The 16,987-nt window shown below is 38.9% G+C and overlaps 1 protein-coding gene across 1 annotated transcript in view; it reads right to left on the reverse strand.

The window, feature by feature from the left end:
- Positions 1–16,987, reverse strand: part of BTBD9 (BTB domain containing 9) — a 152,614-nt gene that overhangs the window by 58,561 nt on the left and 77,066 nt on the right. The window contains exon 8 of the mRNA XM_083497199.1: positions 12,836–12,945. Within this exon, the coding sequence (XP_083353325.1) occupies positions 12,836–12,945 (110 nt within the window). The remainder of the gene's footprint in view (positions 1–12,835; positions 12,946–16,987) is intronic.

A 16,987-nucleotide genomic window follows, 5' to 3' on the forward strand; every position in this document is an offset into this window, starting at 1 on the left:
CACATGGGCTGATGATTCAGAGCATAGATTAATAATGAATAAGAATGGGAGAACTGTCTGAACCAGGGCAGGCCAGAGAACCTTTAACTCCAAAGCAGCCCTAGAACAAAATTATGGATTGCAAATAAGTATTTAGACAGGTTAATATCATAGCAATTGTTTTGCTGAAAGCAGACAACCTCAATATTAGGATCAACATGGAATTGTGGACCAGGATAGGAATGGCAATGCACTTTTTTGTTGTTGTTGGCACCAGTCTGTCTTGAGAGACAATGGAGTGCACCTATAGGGATGAAGTGAATCCACTGTGTTAGCAGCACCAAAGTAGAAAACGCCCTGGGGGTGCCTGCAAGCCCCCAGAATTCTGAGCGTTCTCCGGTACACACAGCTCTGGAAAAGACATCTCCCTTCTCTTTCAGTGCGCGTCTAGCGACATATACCAGATGGTATATGCACACTACACTTCTGGCATAACACAGCAAGAAGCGTGAGACATCGCAGAGCTAATCTACTATTTATTTACACACTATGTACAGACAAAAGCATAATGGCATCCGTTCTCTCCAGCTCCGAGAGAACAAAAAGCACAAGTAAAAGTGAAAGTACATTACAAAGTACATACAGCGGAAGAGATAAGACTGTCTTCCATTTCCCACACTCTTCTCAGACAGGTATGTGATTTACACCAATCACAAATGCAGCATTGGAGGAGTGAAATAGCTAACACTCTCCAGGGTGCAGGCCTGGGTGGTGTGTATGGAGGTCCTGGGTTGCCCAGATGATGGCTCCCTTTTGGCCTCACTGATGTGGTCCAAAGGAAACCAGAGTAATATTTTTAGCACCAGCTTGGCTGCAGGAGTTGCCAGAAGCAGGCGTACAAGACGCCAACCAACCTTCTAAGGAACTCCTAATGCACAGTGACTAAAAAAAGCAGTGGTACTGGCAATAAAGAAGCTACAGCATTGGGCAGTATTGTTTTCACTGTTGCTCCAAGAACACAACACTTGCCGCTTTAGAACTGGTGGACTCCACATAATAATTTAAACTGCCTAGTGAACCTTTCATTGCAAACTGTTTTAGGTAATCTTTAGTTACAGATAGGTAGCCGTGTTGGTCTGCCATAGTCAAAATAAAAAAATTCCTTCCAGTAGCACCTTAAAGACCAACTAAGTTAGTTCTTGGTATGAGCTTTCGTGTGCATGCGTATCTGAAGAAGTGTGCATGCACACGAAAGCTCATACCAAGAACTAACTTAGTTGGTCTTTAAGGTGCTACTGGAAGGAATTTTTTTATTTAGGTGATCTTGGTTGCAATCTCTTCAAGTGGGCCTGAGTGCTGGAAGATCATTTGCTAACACTACAGTTTTCCCCAGGCCTACTTATGCCATTCAGTTGTGGTTTCAGATAAGTTGAGGGACTCTTGAAGGCAGCACAGATTCTTATGAATCTTTAATTCTGAGTTCAGAATGCGTGTGTGTGTGTGTGTGTGTGTGTGTGTAATCATAGAATCATCGACCTGTAGAGTTGGAAGCGACCCTGAGGATCATCTAGTCCAGCCTTTCTCAACCTGTGGGTCCCCAGATGTTGTTGAACTTCAACTTCCATCACCCCTAGCTAGCAAGGCCAGAGCTCAGGGATGATGGGAGTTGTAGTCCAACTACATCTGGGACCCACAGGTTGAGAATCACTGATCTAGTCCAACCCCCTGCAATGCAGGTATATGCAGCTGTCCCTTATGGGGATCAAACCTGCAACCTTGGGATTATCAGCACTGTGCTCCAACCAACTGAGCGATCCAAGCTGGAGGAGGCTCAGTAGACTCTCTGTGTAAATGTGTAATAGGCGTTTTCAAGTGCTTCAGCTGAAGTTCGAATTGTAGAGTTGGGAGGGATCCCAAGGGCAATCTAGTCCAACCCCCTGCAATGCAGGAATCTCAGCTAAAGCATCCAAGACGAATGGCCATCCAACCTCTGCTTAAAAACCTCTGAGGAAAGATAGTCCCCAACCTTCTGAGGGAGCAGACATTATTTTCATGACTTTTACTCCTGCTTCATGTGTTGCAGTCACGATCATCATGGAAGCTGTCCACTACATGAGCCCTTTTGTCTGATGTTACTATAAAGTACACCAACATTATATGTCTGTCTTTCCAAAATGTTTTCAACCATGGAGAACTTGAAGCTAATGCTTCACAAATCCCTAATTACATAAGCAACTAGGAAATGGAAATGCTGTGAATCCTTTAGTACTGAGACCTGAATTATGTTGCTATAGTCTGACATAAGCCGACAGTGAAGAAAGTTACTTGGGTCTACCACCTTTCCTGGTAGACAAATGTCTCCCTTACAAAAATGTTTTGTCCCCAAACACCTAGATAGTTCCACTGTTTTTCTCCTGATCCATCCTCAGACCTATTTTGCATTTTGCTCCTGCAGACTTTAAATAAATAAATATATCTACATTTCCTCATATTCATCTCTTTCTTGCCTCTCTCTGATCCTTCTCTTCCCTCTCGTAATTCCTCCCAATTCATTTTATTCTATTGCATAAAGTATTTATGTATTTATTTTTTTAAAGTCTCAGCCCATCTTTCAACAACAAGGCTCCCTAAGCAGCGCAGAACAATTTAAAAACTATATACAATAAAATCAAAACACGCTTATGGAGCTTTATAAATAATAATATCGCTCAAATGTACAGATGGCTTGTTTCAGGTTAAATAATCAAATGCTTCCCTTCGGGTTCATAATGGGGATAAGGTATTTCAAAGCTAAAACCTGTAACAATTGTTTTGTTGCTGTTTTATATCAAAGCATTTGCAACCAATATTTTCTTAGCCCATCAAGATTTAGCACTCTGGAATTTTTGTAGTATTCAGTAGCTAGTATGTATTTTAGGACGTTACTCACAAATTAATTTATTCCAATTTACTGATGTGCATATTGGTTTTAAGGATGTGTTTTTGAAATCTGGTTTAATGTTTATTTATTATATAATCCATTTCAACACAAATGCTATTTATTTATTTATTTACCAAAGCAATTGTTCAACTTGCCATTCTCTAATAAAGTTCTTGATATATACTGTATTAATGATTTTGTACTGTTTGCACACTGGGAAATTAGACAGCAATCAAATAATTGCAATGTACAGAAAGTACCATGTTGTTTCGGCTCCCAAGGGAAGGCTGCCACTCCCCATTCTGAATGTTCATTATCGTCTTTCATACCCGCCTGATAAATTTATTTAAAACACCATCTGGAAGGGACTTTGCTCTGTGCTGCATTTTCAGTCTTTTGGTTCACTTCTCTTATCCCTGAGGAATTTCTGCCTCAATTTGTGTCACTTTGTTTATAAAAGTGGACTGCCAAAACCAACAGTATCTTGTTTCTATGTTTTTCTGCATTTTTTCTTCTGTCCTTCAACTAGCTAAGTAATGCGTGCTGCAAGAGAAAAGAAAAATAAGAATGGGATACAAGGTTGAAAATTACTGTTCTCATTCTTTGTGCACGTAACAGTTCCGCCCAAGTTTAGCATATTGTTGCCACAGAATGTAAAATGATACATGCTAACAAAATGCAGACATTCTGGAAGCAAGCAGAATTTTAAAATGGACCAAGGCAGAAACAGCAGCGGGAACCGCAGGGAGTGAGGGAGAAGGATATGATTTGTGTGTTACTCTTCCTGACTCTTATCCTGTAACAGGTTATGGCCAACAGATTGCCAATATATTTGATTTTGACACAAAAAAAGTTTTAAAAGGCAGTGTTATTTCCAGGACATGACCTAAAGACTATCTATATTAACTATACTTGAAGATAAGATGACATGTAATTTTACTGTCTCCGATGATACCTGATGAAAAACGAGTGAAGGGAAAAATTGCGCTCAGGCATATATCTTCTCCTGAGTATTTTCTACCTTAGTTTCTTTTTAACATGACTACTTTTTAAAAGTCAGGGGATGTTATTTGACTCAGGATCACTGGCGTTACAACTGCTAAACCCAATTTGAAGGTATCCCCTCACTATTATTCAGCCACACACAAAGAGAATCCCAATGGCAGTACTTATTCCTTGTAACAAATTACAAAATGTTAAAGTAGAGCCCTAGTGTTATTTTTTTAATGTCTGTGGGTGAAAATAGATGCAACAGAGACAACCATGTTTGTTGATTCATATGCCGGTCCAATTCACACATACAAAAAAACCAAAAACATGAAAAGCAGCATGCAGGTTAGGGGATCTGAACGTTCACCCCCTGCATTTTAGGAACATTGTAAGCTGCCTTTCACCAAGTCTGCCCATTTATACATCTAGTGAATATTAGTTTGTCACGTTAAAGTAAGACATAAACACTGCTCTTCGCTTTATGCATAAACAGGGATACACATGAACAAGAAACATTATTTTCCTATCATGTCTAGTTTGACTGTGTCTTGGCAATAAAATCCATGCTGCCTTTGGAAGTGGAGATGGGAGTTTATCCTAGACTCTTGAGTTACTGAAATGGAGTACAAAGGCAGTCCTGTTAGAAAAACTTCCAAATGCCACAGTTGAACAGTACCTTTAATCTAAGATTTCTGCATACTTAGGGAAGTAAACAAAAGATCAGTTTAGATAGCATCAATACATTTACCACAAAGCAGTCTGAGGAAGGTCTGTCTGCCATTGGGTATGTTGTAGCAACTTTAGAGATAGGTGCATCCATTTCTGGCTCTGTGAGATCTAGATTAACTGCCAAGTATAGCTCCCTGGCTCCCAGTCATACATTCAAGTCACTCCGATGATATGAGAGTGTCTCCCATCCTCACTTTTTTTTTTTTTTTGGCCTGGTAATTTTTACTGCTGTAGGTCTACAGACTTAACCCAGAGATGTGTCTGAGATTTTTTTTTTTTTTAAGGAAGTTAATAAGGAAGTTAAGTGACTATGACAAACATAACATGGGTGGAAATGAGAAATGACTGGAAGAAACAAAATGACATCAAGGTGCAACTGAAATACTACTGGAAGCGGAGTTGTGGATAAACTATTACAATTCAAGAACATAATTCAGCCAGGCAAAGTCATTCAAGGAAAGCGGGGCCAAGAAGAGGGAGAGTCTGGGCAGAGTCCTATGGGCCAGACAGAGAGGTCTGGAGGGTTGCATTTGTGCCCCTGGGCATGAGGTTCCCCATCCCTGCAGTACAAAATTGCTACTGCTACTGCTACTGCTACTGCTACTGCTACTGTTACTACTACTACTACTACTACTACTAATTTACTATTTATACCCCGCCCATCTGGCTGGGTTTCCCAGAAAGCAGGTAAAGTTCAGTCACCAACATTTTAAGCGATTTCCCCTTCTTTAAGCCTCAAGTCAATTATGATCTCATTATATGTCTTTTGTCAAGCCTATTCCCTGAATCTCATTCCTACCTGCAATGTGGAGATAATAATCCTGGACTTTCCATAAGAATTAAAAGAAAAAATTGAAATAATTTCATAATATGTACAATCATTAAATATAAATGCTATGTTCCACCTGCCCTCGCCAGCCCAACAATAAATGTAGTACATTCTTGCTATTATTGTATATTTTGTTGCATTAAAAGAAAATGTAAAGTGCCCTGAATATTGGAATTAAACAATATAAATGCCCAGTGTTACTGTTTACTAGTATGGAGGTTTCGAATCTGAGAATGTACAAGTGGAAATTAATGAACTACTCAGTGAGGAACCTTCTTTCAAAAGCTACAGGTGCTTTAAAGGCCTCTGAGATCAGCTTTTGTTACTGGTCTGGAAAAAAGAAATCAAATATGAACTAGGAAGACAGGGCTGTAGATCCAGAGAAAAAATGTATAGTGGTAAATAAAACTGGCCATGTATCTCATATTCACTGTAGAAGAGAAGTCCCAGCACTATTTAGATGGTCTTAAAATTTTCATAATTTCCTAAGGGTATGCTTACTGAAAAGCCGACAGCTGTTGCTAGGAAAACCTGTGCAAATTTAAAAGACAGCTAACCTTTAAAAGGGAAAGAAAGAACAGGGTGGCAATGGCTTTCATGCAGAAAAGACATTAAACTGGACAAGGGAACAGCACCTTCTGGATGCCTCACTAAGTGAAAGGCACAGTAATATTTCACAACACCAAGGTGTACTGCTAAGAAATTGATTTGACTTTTTCCCTTTGCTAGATGTTTAAATGATTTTTATAATAACTGCCACTGAGCAAAAGACAAATGAATGATTATTTATTCATCTTCTCCCTTACCCGACATTTTAAACAATTTCTCCTAAGGCACAAGAGGATGCACAAATAAGGGTACAGTGATTCATCGTTCAGGGAAGCATTCCCTAGAGGATAACCAAGGACATCCAATTTTTTATCTCCATCGCCTGCTCTGCACCCATTACTCACTGTTTTGTCCCTTGGAGTGTTATGAAGTAGTACAAAGATGGCACAATAAACTGAAAGCAACCTGGAAAGATAGTGATGCACATAGTTCTGTGTATAAGGGGGGTGGGGAATATTGCTACGAAATAGTTCCAACAACCAAGCCCTCAAGGCAGCATAAGAAACTTACTGAACCTTTCTGCTTCTATAGGACTTCCTTTTTTGGTTCAGCAGAAGAACCACCAGTAACACAGAATTCTAGAAGGTACGGTAATTTATAAGCAGTCTCTTTTTTCACTAACACAAATTGGACAGCTGTGAGACGTTAGTGAAGCACAGCTGATGTTTTCATTCACCAATCTTTGGAAAAGGTTCCTGGCCACCATCTCCAGGCACAACATGCCTTCTTGCACTACAGTAATTAGTACTGTAGGGGATACTCACACTCAGGCAAGTAAATATACCAGTCTAATTCTCCAGTCATACAAGTGGAAGACTATGGCAGCAGAAGTATAGTAAAATATTTATTCAGAGAGATATGGAACAATATAAAACAATGATCAATAATAAACAGATAATAATTATGTGTATGGATAGGCTTCCTTAAAAAAAAAAAAAAAGTGTATAGCAGGCATCTAAAACAGTATAGCAATATTGCCTGGGAGTTCCCAAAGCATACAAGTCTGTCTTTCTGTGTGGCTGCATCAAGCAGATGCAGAAAAGACATTATATGGTACTTGTGAAGGTACCAGTTCTGCAGATCAAAGAGGTTGAGTAGGCACATAAGACAAGCCTTAAAAGTAATATTGCTCAGGCTTCTGTACAACATGATACCCTGTTCCATTGTGTCCTTTTTATGTCTGAGAAGTAAGTGGCACAACTTCCTATGGACCTTCCTATGGAACTTCCTCCATAATAATAGGCTTCACAGTACTGACAAGAATGGAAAGGGTATACTCCTAGGCACAAAAAGTGCTCATCCGCTTACCCCAAGCCAGCTGCCCACATATCTGTCCACTGCCAGGCATGGGTGGGGAAAAACTCAGAAGCCATATCAGAGGAAAGGAGATAGAAAGACTATGACCAAACAGAGCACTGTTTCCCCTGATATGTAAAATGCATATGACAGGGCTCAAATATTTTATTTTAGGGATTGACATTCTGCTTCTCAGAAAATCTCAAACATCACTGCATATTAAAATATTTAGTGCTGAAAACCCCTTCCTTGTTTATTACCAGATGTGGGGCTGGTGATTACGAATATCCTGCCATTACATAACACACTCTGAATATGCTGAAAACCACTCTTTTTCATATCTCCAAGAGTTGAGCCCTGATACTGAATAGTGATTTGAAGTCTCTCATCTGATTCAAATTAAGCTCTGCCTTCAGAGAATTCAGAAATAAAGGGAATTTTTGAGACTGGGCTATGTTGTTTCAGCAGCAGCACCCCTCCCCCATGTCATGACTTTCTGAGGCTCAGCATAAGAACTGTGAACAAGTATCTAGCTTGCTAAGAAAACTTGTTTATTTTGATTCGAATTATAAAAGTACACCTCAGACTCAGATTTGTAAATAAGTCTCTGGCTGCATGTCATTAAAGCATTAATATAATCATATTGTTTTTGTTTTCTTCAGCATTCTAACTTCATATTAAATACAATATTTATGCCATTCTGCACAAGTGACTCATCTAATGCATTCTTTATGTGTGACTGTTGAACAAAAAGTACCCAGTTGCAAACAATGAAGAAAATTATACCCTTAGCTCTAACACTACATTGCAGTGTATTTCATATGCTATTTATTCAGTAATATCGCTTAATTTAATATTAAAAATAAGACTTGAATGCATATGTCACCATAACCCAAAGTAGTCTAATTTGGCTCATTACTACAATGAGGCCGCATTTATCTGCTCTGAACACACTATTGAGAGGACTTCTGCATACTGTAGTTTAAAAATACTGTTTCCAGTATCAATGGTATTGTCTCAATTAGGGGCCCAACTTAGACATCATGGTAAACTATACCTAATGGTTTACTGTGAACCTCATTTTTCTAGGCTCTTTGTTTTCTCCTTGCTAGCATATGGAGGAAAGAAACTGCAATCCTTGACATAATGTTATGACTGAACCAGGGATATCGGCTTGTTTTGCTCCAACAACCACGATTTATAAGGCAACAAATTGTGGTTACAGGCTATGGTTTGTTGGGAGTGAAACAAGCCATAATCCCTGGTTCAGATTAAATACTATGCCACAGATTGTGCTTTGTTTATTCCACATGCTAGCAAGGAAGAGAAGAACAGACTAGAAAGGTGTAATCACAGTATATCATTAACTATGGTTTACCATAGTTTGTGTGAACTAACCACAATTTAGGGGTGCTGTTTACAGCAGTACGTAGTCACATATTAGGTTTCAACCTAAGAATACAAATTTTCTTCTGCTAAATGTTAGGATTTATGCAAAGGGTTTGTCTTAGATAAACCATATATGTTTGCCTGTTCACCTTTGAATAATGAGTTAAATGCTGAACAGCAATTCTTGGACAAGGCTTATAGTGGCGTGTCACTGTATTATTTGGTAAATGTCAGAAAATGGCAGGTAATGACTTGTCTTGATAACATTGCATGTAAGGCACAGCAACATAAAATTGCTATTATCAATCCTTCATTTTTATTACTTGTTTGCACAGCTTCTAATCTTCAGTATACAGGAATGACCATTATGTAGATGCTATAGCAAGGTAATATAATACATCTGACAAATGATCCCCATATATATGTACAGTTACTTGATCCAACTGAAAATGACTAAAAAAAGAGAGATTAAATAATGTAGCCTGTGAAGTCTTTCATTGACCTGGTTTGTTTGAAGAATTAGCTGAATAACAGATTCATTCTCTATCATAGGTGGCTTTCAAAGTGAAATTTATACAACTGACATTCTAAAAAGGCTAAGCATTGCTGATGAGCAAACCAATATTAAACCAATATTTATTTGGTTTCTTAACAAGGTAGGTGCTAATTTTATAAGCATACTTTTTGGAGATACAAAATGACCATCTCTCTCTTGGACTTTGGCTGCATTGGTATTCAGAGGTGCTTACCGATGTCATTTGTGATGCTCCACAAATGGTTAAGTAGGGGCTAAACAAAATAAGCTTAACAATTTTGAGCACAGTCTACAATAGAGATCAGCTGTACTTCTGCAGTTGACCTGAGAGAACGCAGTTGGGTTGGGGGAATGCTGCTGCAAACTGTTACTACCTTAAAACCCTGTGCTGTCTTCTGGATATGTCTGCTCTGTTCTGTTCAACTTGTATATATGTATGAACAAGCAGATTTTACCAAGACATCTAAGGTTCTAGTATTTTGAGTATCTGTGAAAGGGTTAAAAGAGCTGCCCACAGGACTACAGCACTACTCATCGCCAGAAATCAGAGGAGAAGGAATAACTTATAAGAGCTGTGGTATGGATATGACCTAACTTTTTAATAAGCATTTACATAGCCTACTATGTGATTACCATGCTCTGCCAAGGGGGATCAGGGTAAATTTCCTCAGCACATTATTAATATAAACTCATTATTCTGCTTTACCCATTGCCATCTTTAATGTAATCGCAGGACAGCAATATATCCACCATTAGTTCTGGACCCAGTTATTCTGGTCATACATTAGTACACTTATTCCTATTTTAGAATGAACTTTTCTTTAATAGAACAAAAATCTAAACAGATATAAAACTATGACATACTTGGTGCCCAGGTTTACCAAAGTCACTCACAAGACAAGATGCTACATAGGCTGCTTGTACATTTTACTATACAGTTGTAAAATACTACCGTTCTGTTTATTTATTCCCCTCTCCCCATCTTGCCCCTATTTACTGTAACCCAATTACTTTTAAAATTTCTACTTTCTTTGATATATCCTAATGGTTTAAACAAAAAATAAATTAGCATATTCTTTTGTTATTTCTTTAAGTTCTGCTTCGGGGAATTTGTAATATAATCTGCATATATTAACTGGTTTTATTAACTGGTTTTGTTCTACCATATGTGTGCACACATGCAAAGAATTTTAAACTTCTGTTCCAATGTCATTTTGTCACAAGTTGGTGGGTAAGCAAAGGGTCTAAGCCATGTGGAGTTAATTTGAGTACTGGAAGCTGCATACAGTTTCCTTACTATTTCTAAGTACAGTGGTACCTCGGGTTACATACGCTTCAGGTTACAGACTCCACTAACCCAGAAATAGTACCTCAGGTTAAGAACTTTGCTTCAGGACAAGAACAGAAATCATGCTCTGGTGGCGCGGCAGCAGCAGGAGGCCCCATTAGCTAAAGTGGTGCTTCAGCTTAAGAACAGTTTCAGGTTAATAAAGGACCTCCGGAACGAATTAAGTACTTAACCCGAGGTACCACTGTACTAAGCAGCAGCTGCCTTCAGAGTTGTTGTCTTCCCTCCATCTTCAAAGGTTAGAATTCTGCCACAATAGGCTAAAATTCTCTTTATTCCCTGAAATCACATTCTCACAGCGATACACATACTTTAGGTAAAAAAGACTGGGATTGGAGGAAGTTTGTCACTAATGAAACACATGCTGTTTTCTTGTGGAGGGAAGATGGATATCAACTAAGAATGCACCAGAAAGCTAGTTCTGAGCCCACGCAAGATCACCAGGGATAATATAATTAACAATACTAACTAGTAAAAATAATGCCTGGTTCCCTGTAACTTCACTTTTAGCAGTGAGGAAACTGCCAGAAGGCCCTCGGAGCTGGACATCAGTGTCCAAGCTAAATCATGGTGGCGGAGACGTTCCTTCAGGTATACAGGATTTCTCTGTTATTATGTTATGGATTTTGGTGTTTTACATTGTAAACCACCCTGTGATCTTTGGATGTAGGGTGGTATAGAATTTTAATTAATCATCCCCATCATCTGGTTAGCCATTTTAAGAACAGAATGCTGGACTAGATGGGCCACTAGTCTGATCTAAGCAGGCTTTTATATTTGGCATAGCAACATGTTCAGTATCTCCAACTCCTATAGAACAAGCCTGAGAAGTCACATCTCCCTCAATCAATGGTGGTCAAACAAATATTTGATATTTTCCTGTGTTAATAAAGAAGGTGAAGTTTCAAGAAGCTAAAACAATTGTTAAAGCTCACAGAATGCTTGAAGAATACCTTGAAGTAAGGTGCTTAAAACCAAGTCACATTTTTATACACTATTTATTAGTCAATAAAAAAGGAAGTTGCTCTGATAATCATCAGGGCAGAATTCAAATATATTTTAGACATGGCTACATGGCATTTAAATGTTCGGTTTTCCCCATAGATAATGGCACACTTTTAATATATTGTTATTCTTAACAAAATCCAACACTGCTTTTGAAAGGGTATCTCACCATTTAATGTTTGCTATAAAAGAAACATTTAAGACTTTACAACCTTAAGCTGCAGAGGTTTTGCAATATCAGGATTTTGCACCTATAAAGGAAACAGTTATTGTGCACTGAACGTGATTGCTCTCATTCAAGTCAGCAAACACAGAAAGCCAGTCCAGGGCTGCTATTAGAAACTAAGGGTCTTTAACAGCACTGGAGAACCTTGAAAAGAAATTATGATTAAGAACCTGATTTATCTGAGAGTCTGAACTGATGATCTGTTACATCAGCAAATAATTATTTATGATGAGGAGCAATGATTACTGAGCCAGCAAAGCACCACAAATTCTAATCTTCCACACTGATGTCACAAAGCAGCCTAGGAAGTCCACATATGCCCTTTTGGCAATTACTACCTAGCACAATATAGTTATTGGCATAAGGCCAAAAACTGGTGCTAGGCCTGTTCGGATTTCTGCTACCTTAGAATCATAGAATTGTAGAGTTGGAAGGGATCCTGAGGGTCATCAAGTCCAACCCCTTGCACTGCAGGAATCTGCGGCTGTCGCATACAGGGATAAAACCTGCAACCTTGGCACTATCATGAACCATGCTCTAACCAACTGAGCTATCCAAGACCTTGTTTAAATCAAAATGGGGGGGGGGAGTACATGGAGCTACTGTGATCATCCATACTCCCCTCCCCACTTATTCTTTTACAAAGAAAGCAAACACCGGAATTAGGCTATGGTGTGTCATAATATCATACAGATATAGGAAATGTGAAGGCAGACACTGGCAAAGTCCTGCACACTGAAGGCATTAGACATTTAGACTATGGAGTCACCTACATTTTTGCACACCAACATTACTATGATTATATGATATTTTTTCATAATGGGAACTGCAATTAAATGGTGGCATATACTTGAACATTCCACCCCACTAGACACACAGCAATGCTAGTAACACACTACGATGAGTTGAAGAGTTAGCATAAACTTATATTCTGCTTTCATGGCTAATATGTGCATAATTTGCTCTGTCATATCACTTACCTATCAGGCCTTTCTCAAGAGTGAAGGTTTTGTTGGTGAACATGCATTCAAAAGCCACGATATGGAAAACTTTGTTCACTGTGTTGTGTGTTCCAACTATTCTAATGTACCTACAAGGGAAGAAATAATGCAGAGGTTAAGAAAATGTGGAAAGTCTACGTCACGCCTTGGAATAACATTTATGCTAGAAGTAACTATGTTAAGGATCAGTTTTAATTATCTCCTCTGGGTGAAGGCACCTTATTTGGGGCCCAATGCAATTCTCAATCCCCAGAGGTTTGCTGAAAAAAATAGATTTGGGGTAGAAAATATCCCACCAAGTGGAAAGCAGTCTAACACCCACCCCAGAGCCACCCCAGAAACACAATGATGGCAGACCAAAGACTTGTCACACATTATATCTAGTACCTGCACTAAAGAGGTATTAGCAGAGATATAAATGAGGGGTTAGGGGGAGAAGTAGCTGGAGCCTTTTTTTCCATGCAACCTCAATAATTGTAGCAGGCTTATTCTTTAAAAAAATACGCAACATGATTGTATTTGATTTCCAAGCAAACAAAAACTGAAGGCTATTTAATTCAACACCATTAACATGTCCATTATACAGCCACACTTCAAAACTACAAAAACCGCTACAAAACCCAGGCTTCCATTTTTCACTGAAGACATACTATTCAGTAGGTTTTCATCATAATGAAAGGTTTTATACATCAAAGACAAACTCAATAAATCAATCCTCCTCACCTGCAAAAATGAACCTCTGTCTTTTGTCATGCCCTTATTCACATTCCACATTATCACTTGAAACACACAATGGCTTCTATGGTTTGAATCCAGTTCCATGTATGAGTAGAAAACTCTTTTGTTCACAGAGGGAGGGATTGCTGCCACCCCACCCAACCTCAACTAGAAACACTGTATCTTGCTTTGGTGTGTGTGTGGGGGGGGTCTCCCAAACTTCAGGAGCGGATTTTATAGTGTTCAGAAAAAGTGCAGGCTGGAATATGTTGGAAAATACACACATGATCCTTTGGATCTCAGCCCTTGCTGTTAAACTCTTACTTAAAGTTATTTGAGCATTTTTTGTTTAACAAAGATACCTGTGAACTTCACTCCTGGCTGCACAGCTTGCAATTCTTAATACTTCGGCAAAGTCAGATGGAACACTTCTTGCTAACAGTGGCCTATTCACCCTTTGTATTACCTCTGAGACATCACCTTCTATAAACAAGCATTAACCTTGAATCAATCTGTTCCCCTCATTCTCTAAAGGGAGAGCGAGAGTTCAGAGGTTAATGAACAGCTGAAGCTACTAATAAAAAGTTCTGGAAAATCCCAAGTGGAGTACAACATGCCATCTCTGCTGAGCTCGAAAAGATAACTAACAAAAATCGTTTGAATAGAATATCCTGTCATCCAAAGTGAAAGAAGAAGCATTATTAAATTAACAAGTTTCTATTCATCAAATGTGACATGTTAAGAGCAATTTTTCAGCTCTTCCACATAATCCCCCATTAAAGATGATATAACTTTTAACTTCAGTGCTGTTTATCATGCTAGCAATGTTTAAAACCTTAGCTTAACTAAAAATGAAATCTTCTGATGGAAATTTAGGAGGTTTTCAGCCACACTTTTATCTACTGGGTTTTCTGTGGGTATTTGGGGACATTTTCTAGACTCCATAGCATTTTAAAAGTGAGTGATAGGGAGAGATAGCTTGAGATACGCTACTCTATTTTATAAAATTTTACTCTCATCAATTAGCAAGTTCTGCAACTGGAATGGAAAAAATATATTTTCAAAATTCACCAGCTTTATATTTTCACTGTGGCCTTCCTGTGTCCATTGTGAAGCTGACTGTGATTTTGTTTTGCTCCTTTTCTTTTAGTCATCACTACTCGGGTTTAAAAAAACACACCATTAACTCTGCTTACCACCAAGTTTATTTCATGCATTTATTTAAACAATTCATATACCATGGTCTCCAAGCAGTGAATCTCTAATTTATCAGTTTTGTTTTAATTATCTTTGAGGAAGCTTGAATCATTTGTTTCTGTGGCACGGTTTCAACTCCCAATGAAATTATTCCTTTTTTGCTCCAAAGACTAAACACATTATGGCAAAAATTGCATTTTTATATACAGTTTGGATGCAAAGGAATACAGCAAGAGCTTTGGGAAAACTTTGAAGAAGCAAAGTCCAAATTCAGAAAAAAATCAAATTAATAAATTATTCTTACAGTAAATTTTCTAGGCTGCCATTCCAAAGGGAAATTACTCAAGGTGGAATACAAGATCCATGCCTGACAGAACATTCAAACTCTGCAATGCACATGGCTATCATTAGGTTACTTTCAGCCAAATCCAAACCAGTTTACTCTCCTGTATTTCAATGGTACCCAAATGGCTTAAATACACTGCTTTGTATTTGTATTTTAATATTTTGTTGGAGTGGCTGGGGAAACCCAGCCAGATGGGCAGGGTATAAATAAATTGTTGTTGTTGTTGTTGTTATCATCATTATTATTAAATAATGATCCAATGTCACTTCTCTTTTAGGAATCAAACAGGCACAGTTCTTACAAACCACAGATGAAGAGCTAGATCTATGTCTTGTCTGTACCACCTCAAGCTGCAGCAGAGAAATTATATTATGGAATACTTACCTATGAAAAAAATATTTTTATGCTCAGAGCGCTAGCATACGAGGCAAGAAGAGTGGAAAAGCACGCAAGTCCCTCTAGCTGTCTAACCTGTAGTTTTGGTTGTGCATCTGTTGCGGGCCAAAGCTCCCCCTAGACCTGCTGCAGTTAGGAGCAGACTCACTGTAGGAGGGAGGTCTGGCAGAGGATGTCTTGCCCAAAGGCCCTCCAAAATCTACAGCCAGCTTTATATAGAACGTTTGCCTTCACAAGTTGCCTGAAAGTATCTTTTTTATATCGAATAACTGAAACTCAGGATATGACATGCAATGGCACTCCAACAGAGAAAATGGGGTCTTGCAACAGTGATCAGGGACAGGCAACAGAGGCGTATTTAGGGGAGCACAACCAGTTCAGTTGCAGTGAGTGCGGAGACTCGGGGGCACAGTAGGGGATACCACAACTATTATTTAGAACGGAGCATGAGGTGGGGGGGGGGGTTTGGCGTTGCTGAGACCCAAGGTCCACCACTGCAGGGATCCACCAGCCTGCAGGCCTTATCCAACCTATCAAGCATTTCAGAATGGCACGCTAGCCCCCAGACCCATTTTACTGATGGCAGCATCACTGCCACCAAAAAGAAGAACCAAACTGCTGAACAAAGTGGGGGCCACTAGGTATCTTTCCTACTGGTGTTCTAGTCCCCACCTGTATTTTGGCTGCAGCAGGGTACAGCTGGGACCATTTGGATCCTTTCTGAATATCCCAATGTTTTACTTCTGGTGTCTTTGGGGTATCACGGCAAGCTGGCAGTCAACACAGGGAGTGATTTCTGCTTGGCTCCTGCTCATATATTCTTCTCCCTACACTGAGAAATGGTCTTCTCAAGTGTATAAAAGGAACTGCAGAGCACACAGTGAGAGAAGGAGAAAAGGGCACAGTGTGTGAGTGAGAGTGTGCACAGGTAGGCCTGCTCAGCACTAACATGCAACCCTCAGTGGATTGGACATGAGGGAATGTGGCCCTTGAGTTTTAAAAGGTTTCCCAACCCTGTTTTGTATACTATTAGTGCATTCTATATTTATGTCAATATCTATGTGCCTCTGTCTTAGTACTATCCAACTTCTACTTGTTTCAAGTAATATACAACAGAATAATGAGTTCCTTGTTTCATTTTACATATTAAAAGGACTTGTGAAATAGAAGGTACACACACATACACACGGAGACTGAAGTAGGAGATGAGGCTGATGGTAGATAGTATAATAAGAAATACCTGTAATTATACTCTATTATATTGTCATTTATAAAACACCTCAAGTAGCTAGGTGATGACCAAAGGAAAGATAAATAAGTTCTGTCCTCTGACTATAGGAATATTTTAATTAGACAGTCATGACACAGTTGTGTAATTCAGAAGTATGGCTCCATTAAGTGAGATCTAAAACATCTAAAAGATGTGGACTTGAGAAATTAAGGAACCCAGAGAAACATTCCTCTACCCTGCAGCA

The sequence above is a fragment of the Podarcis liolepis genome, assembly GCF_965112155.1.
Source record: "Podarcis liolepis genome assembly, chromosome: 3".
NCBI classification, from domain to species: Eukaryota; Metazoa; Chordata; class Lepidosauria; order Squamata; family Lacertidae; genus Podarcis; species Podarcis liolepis.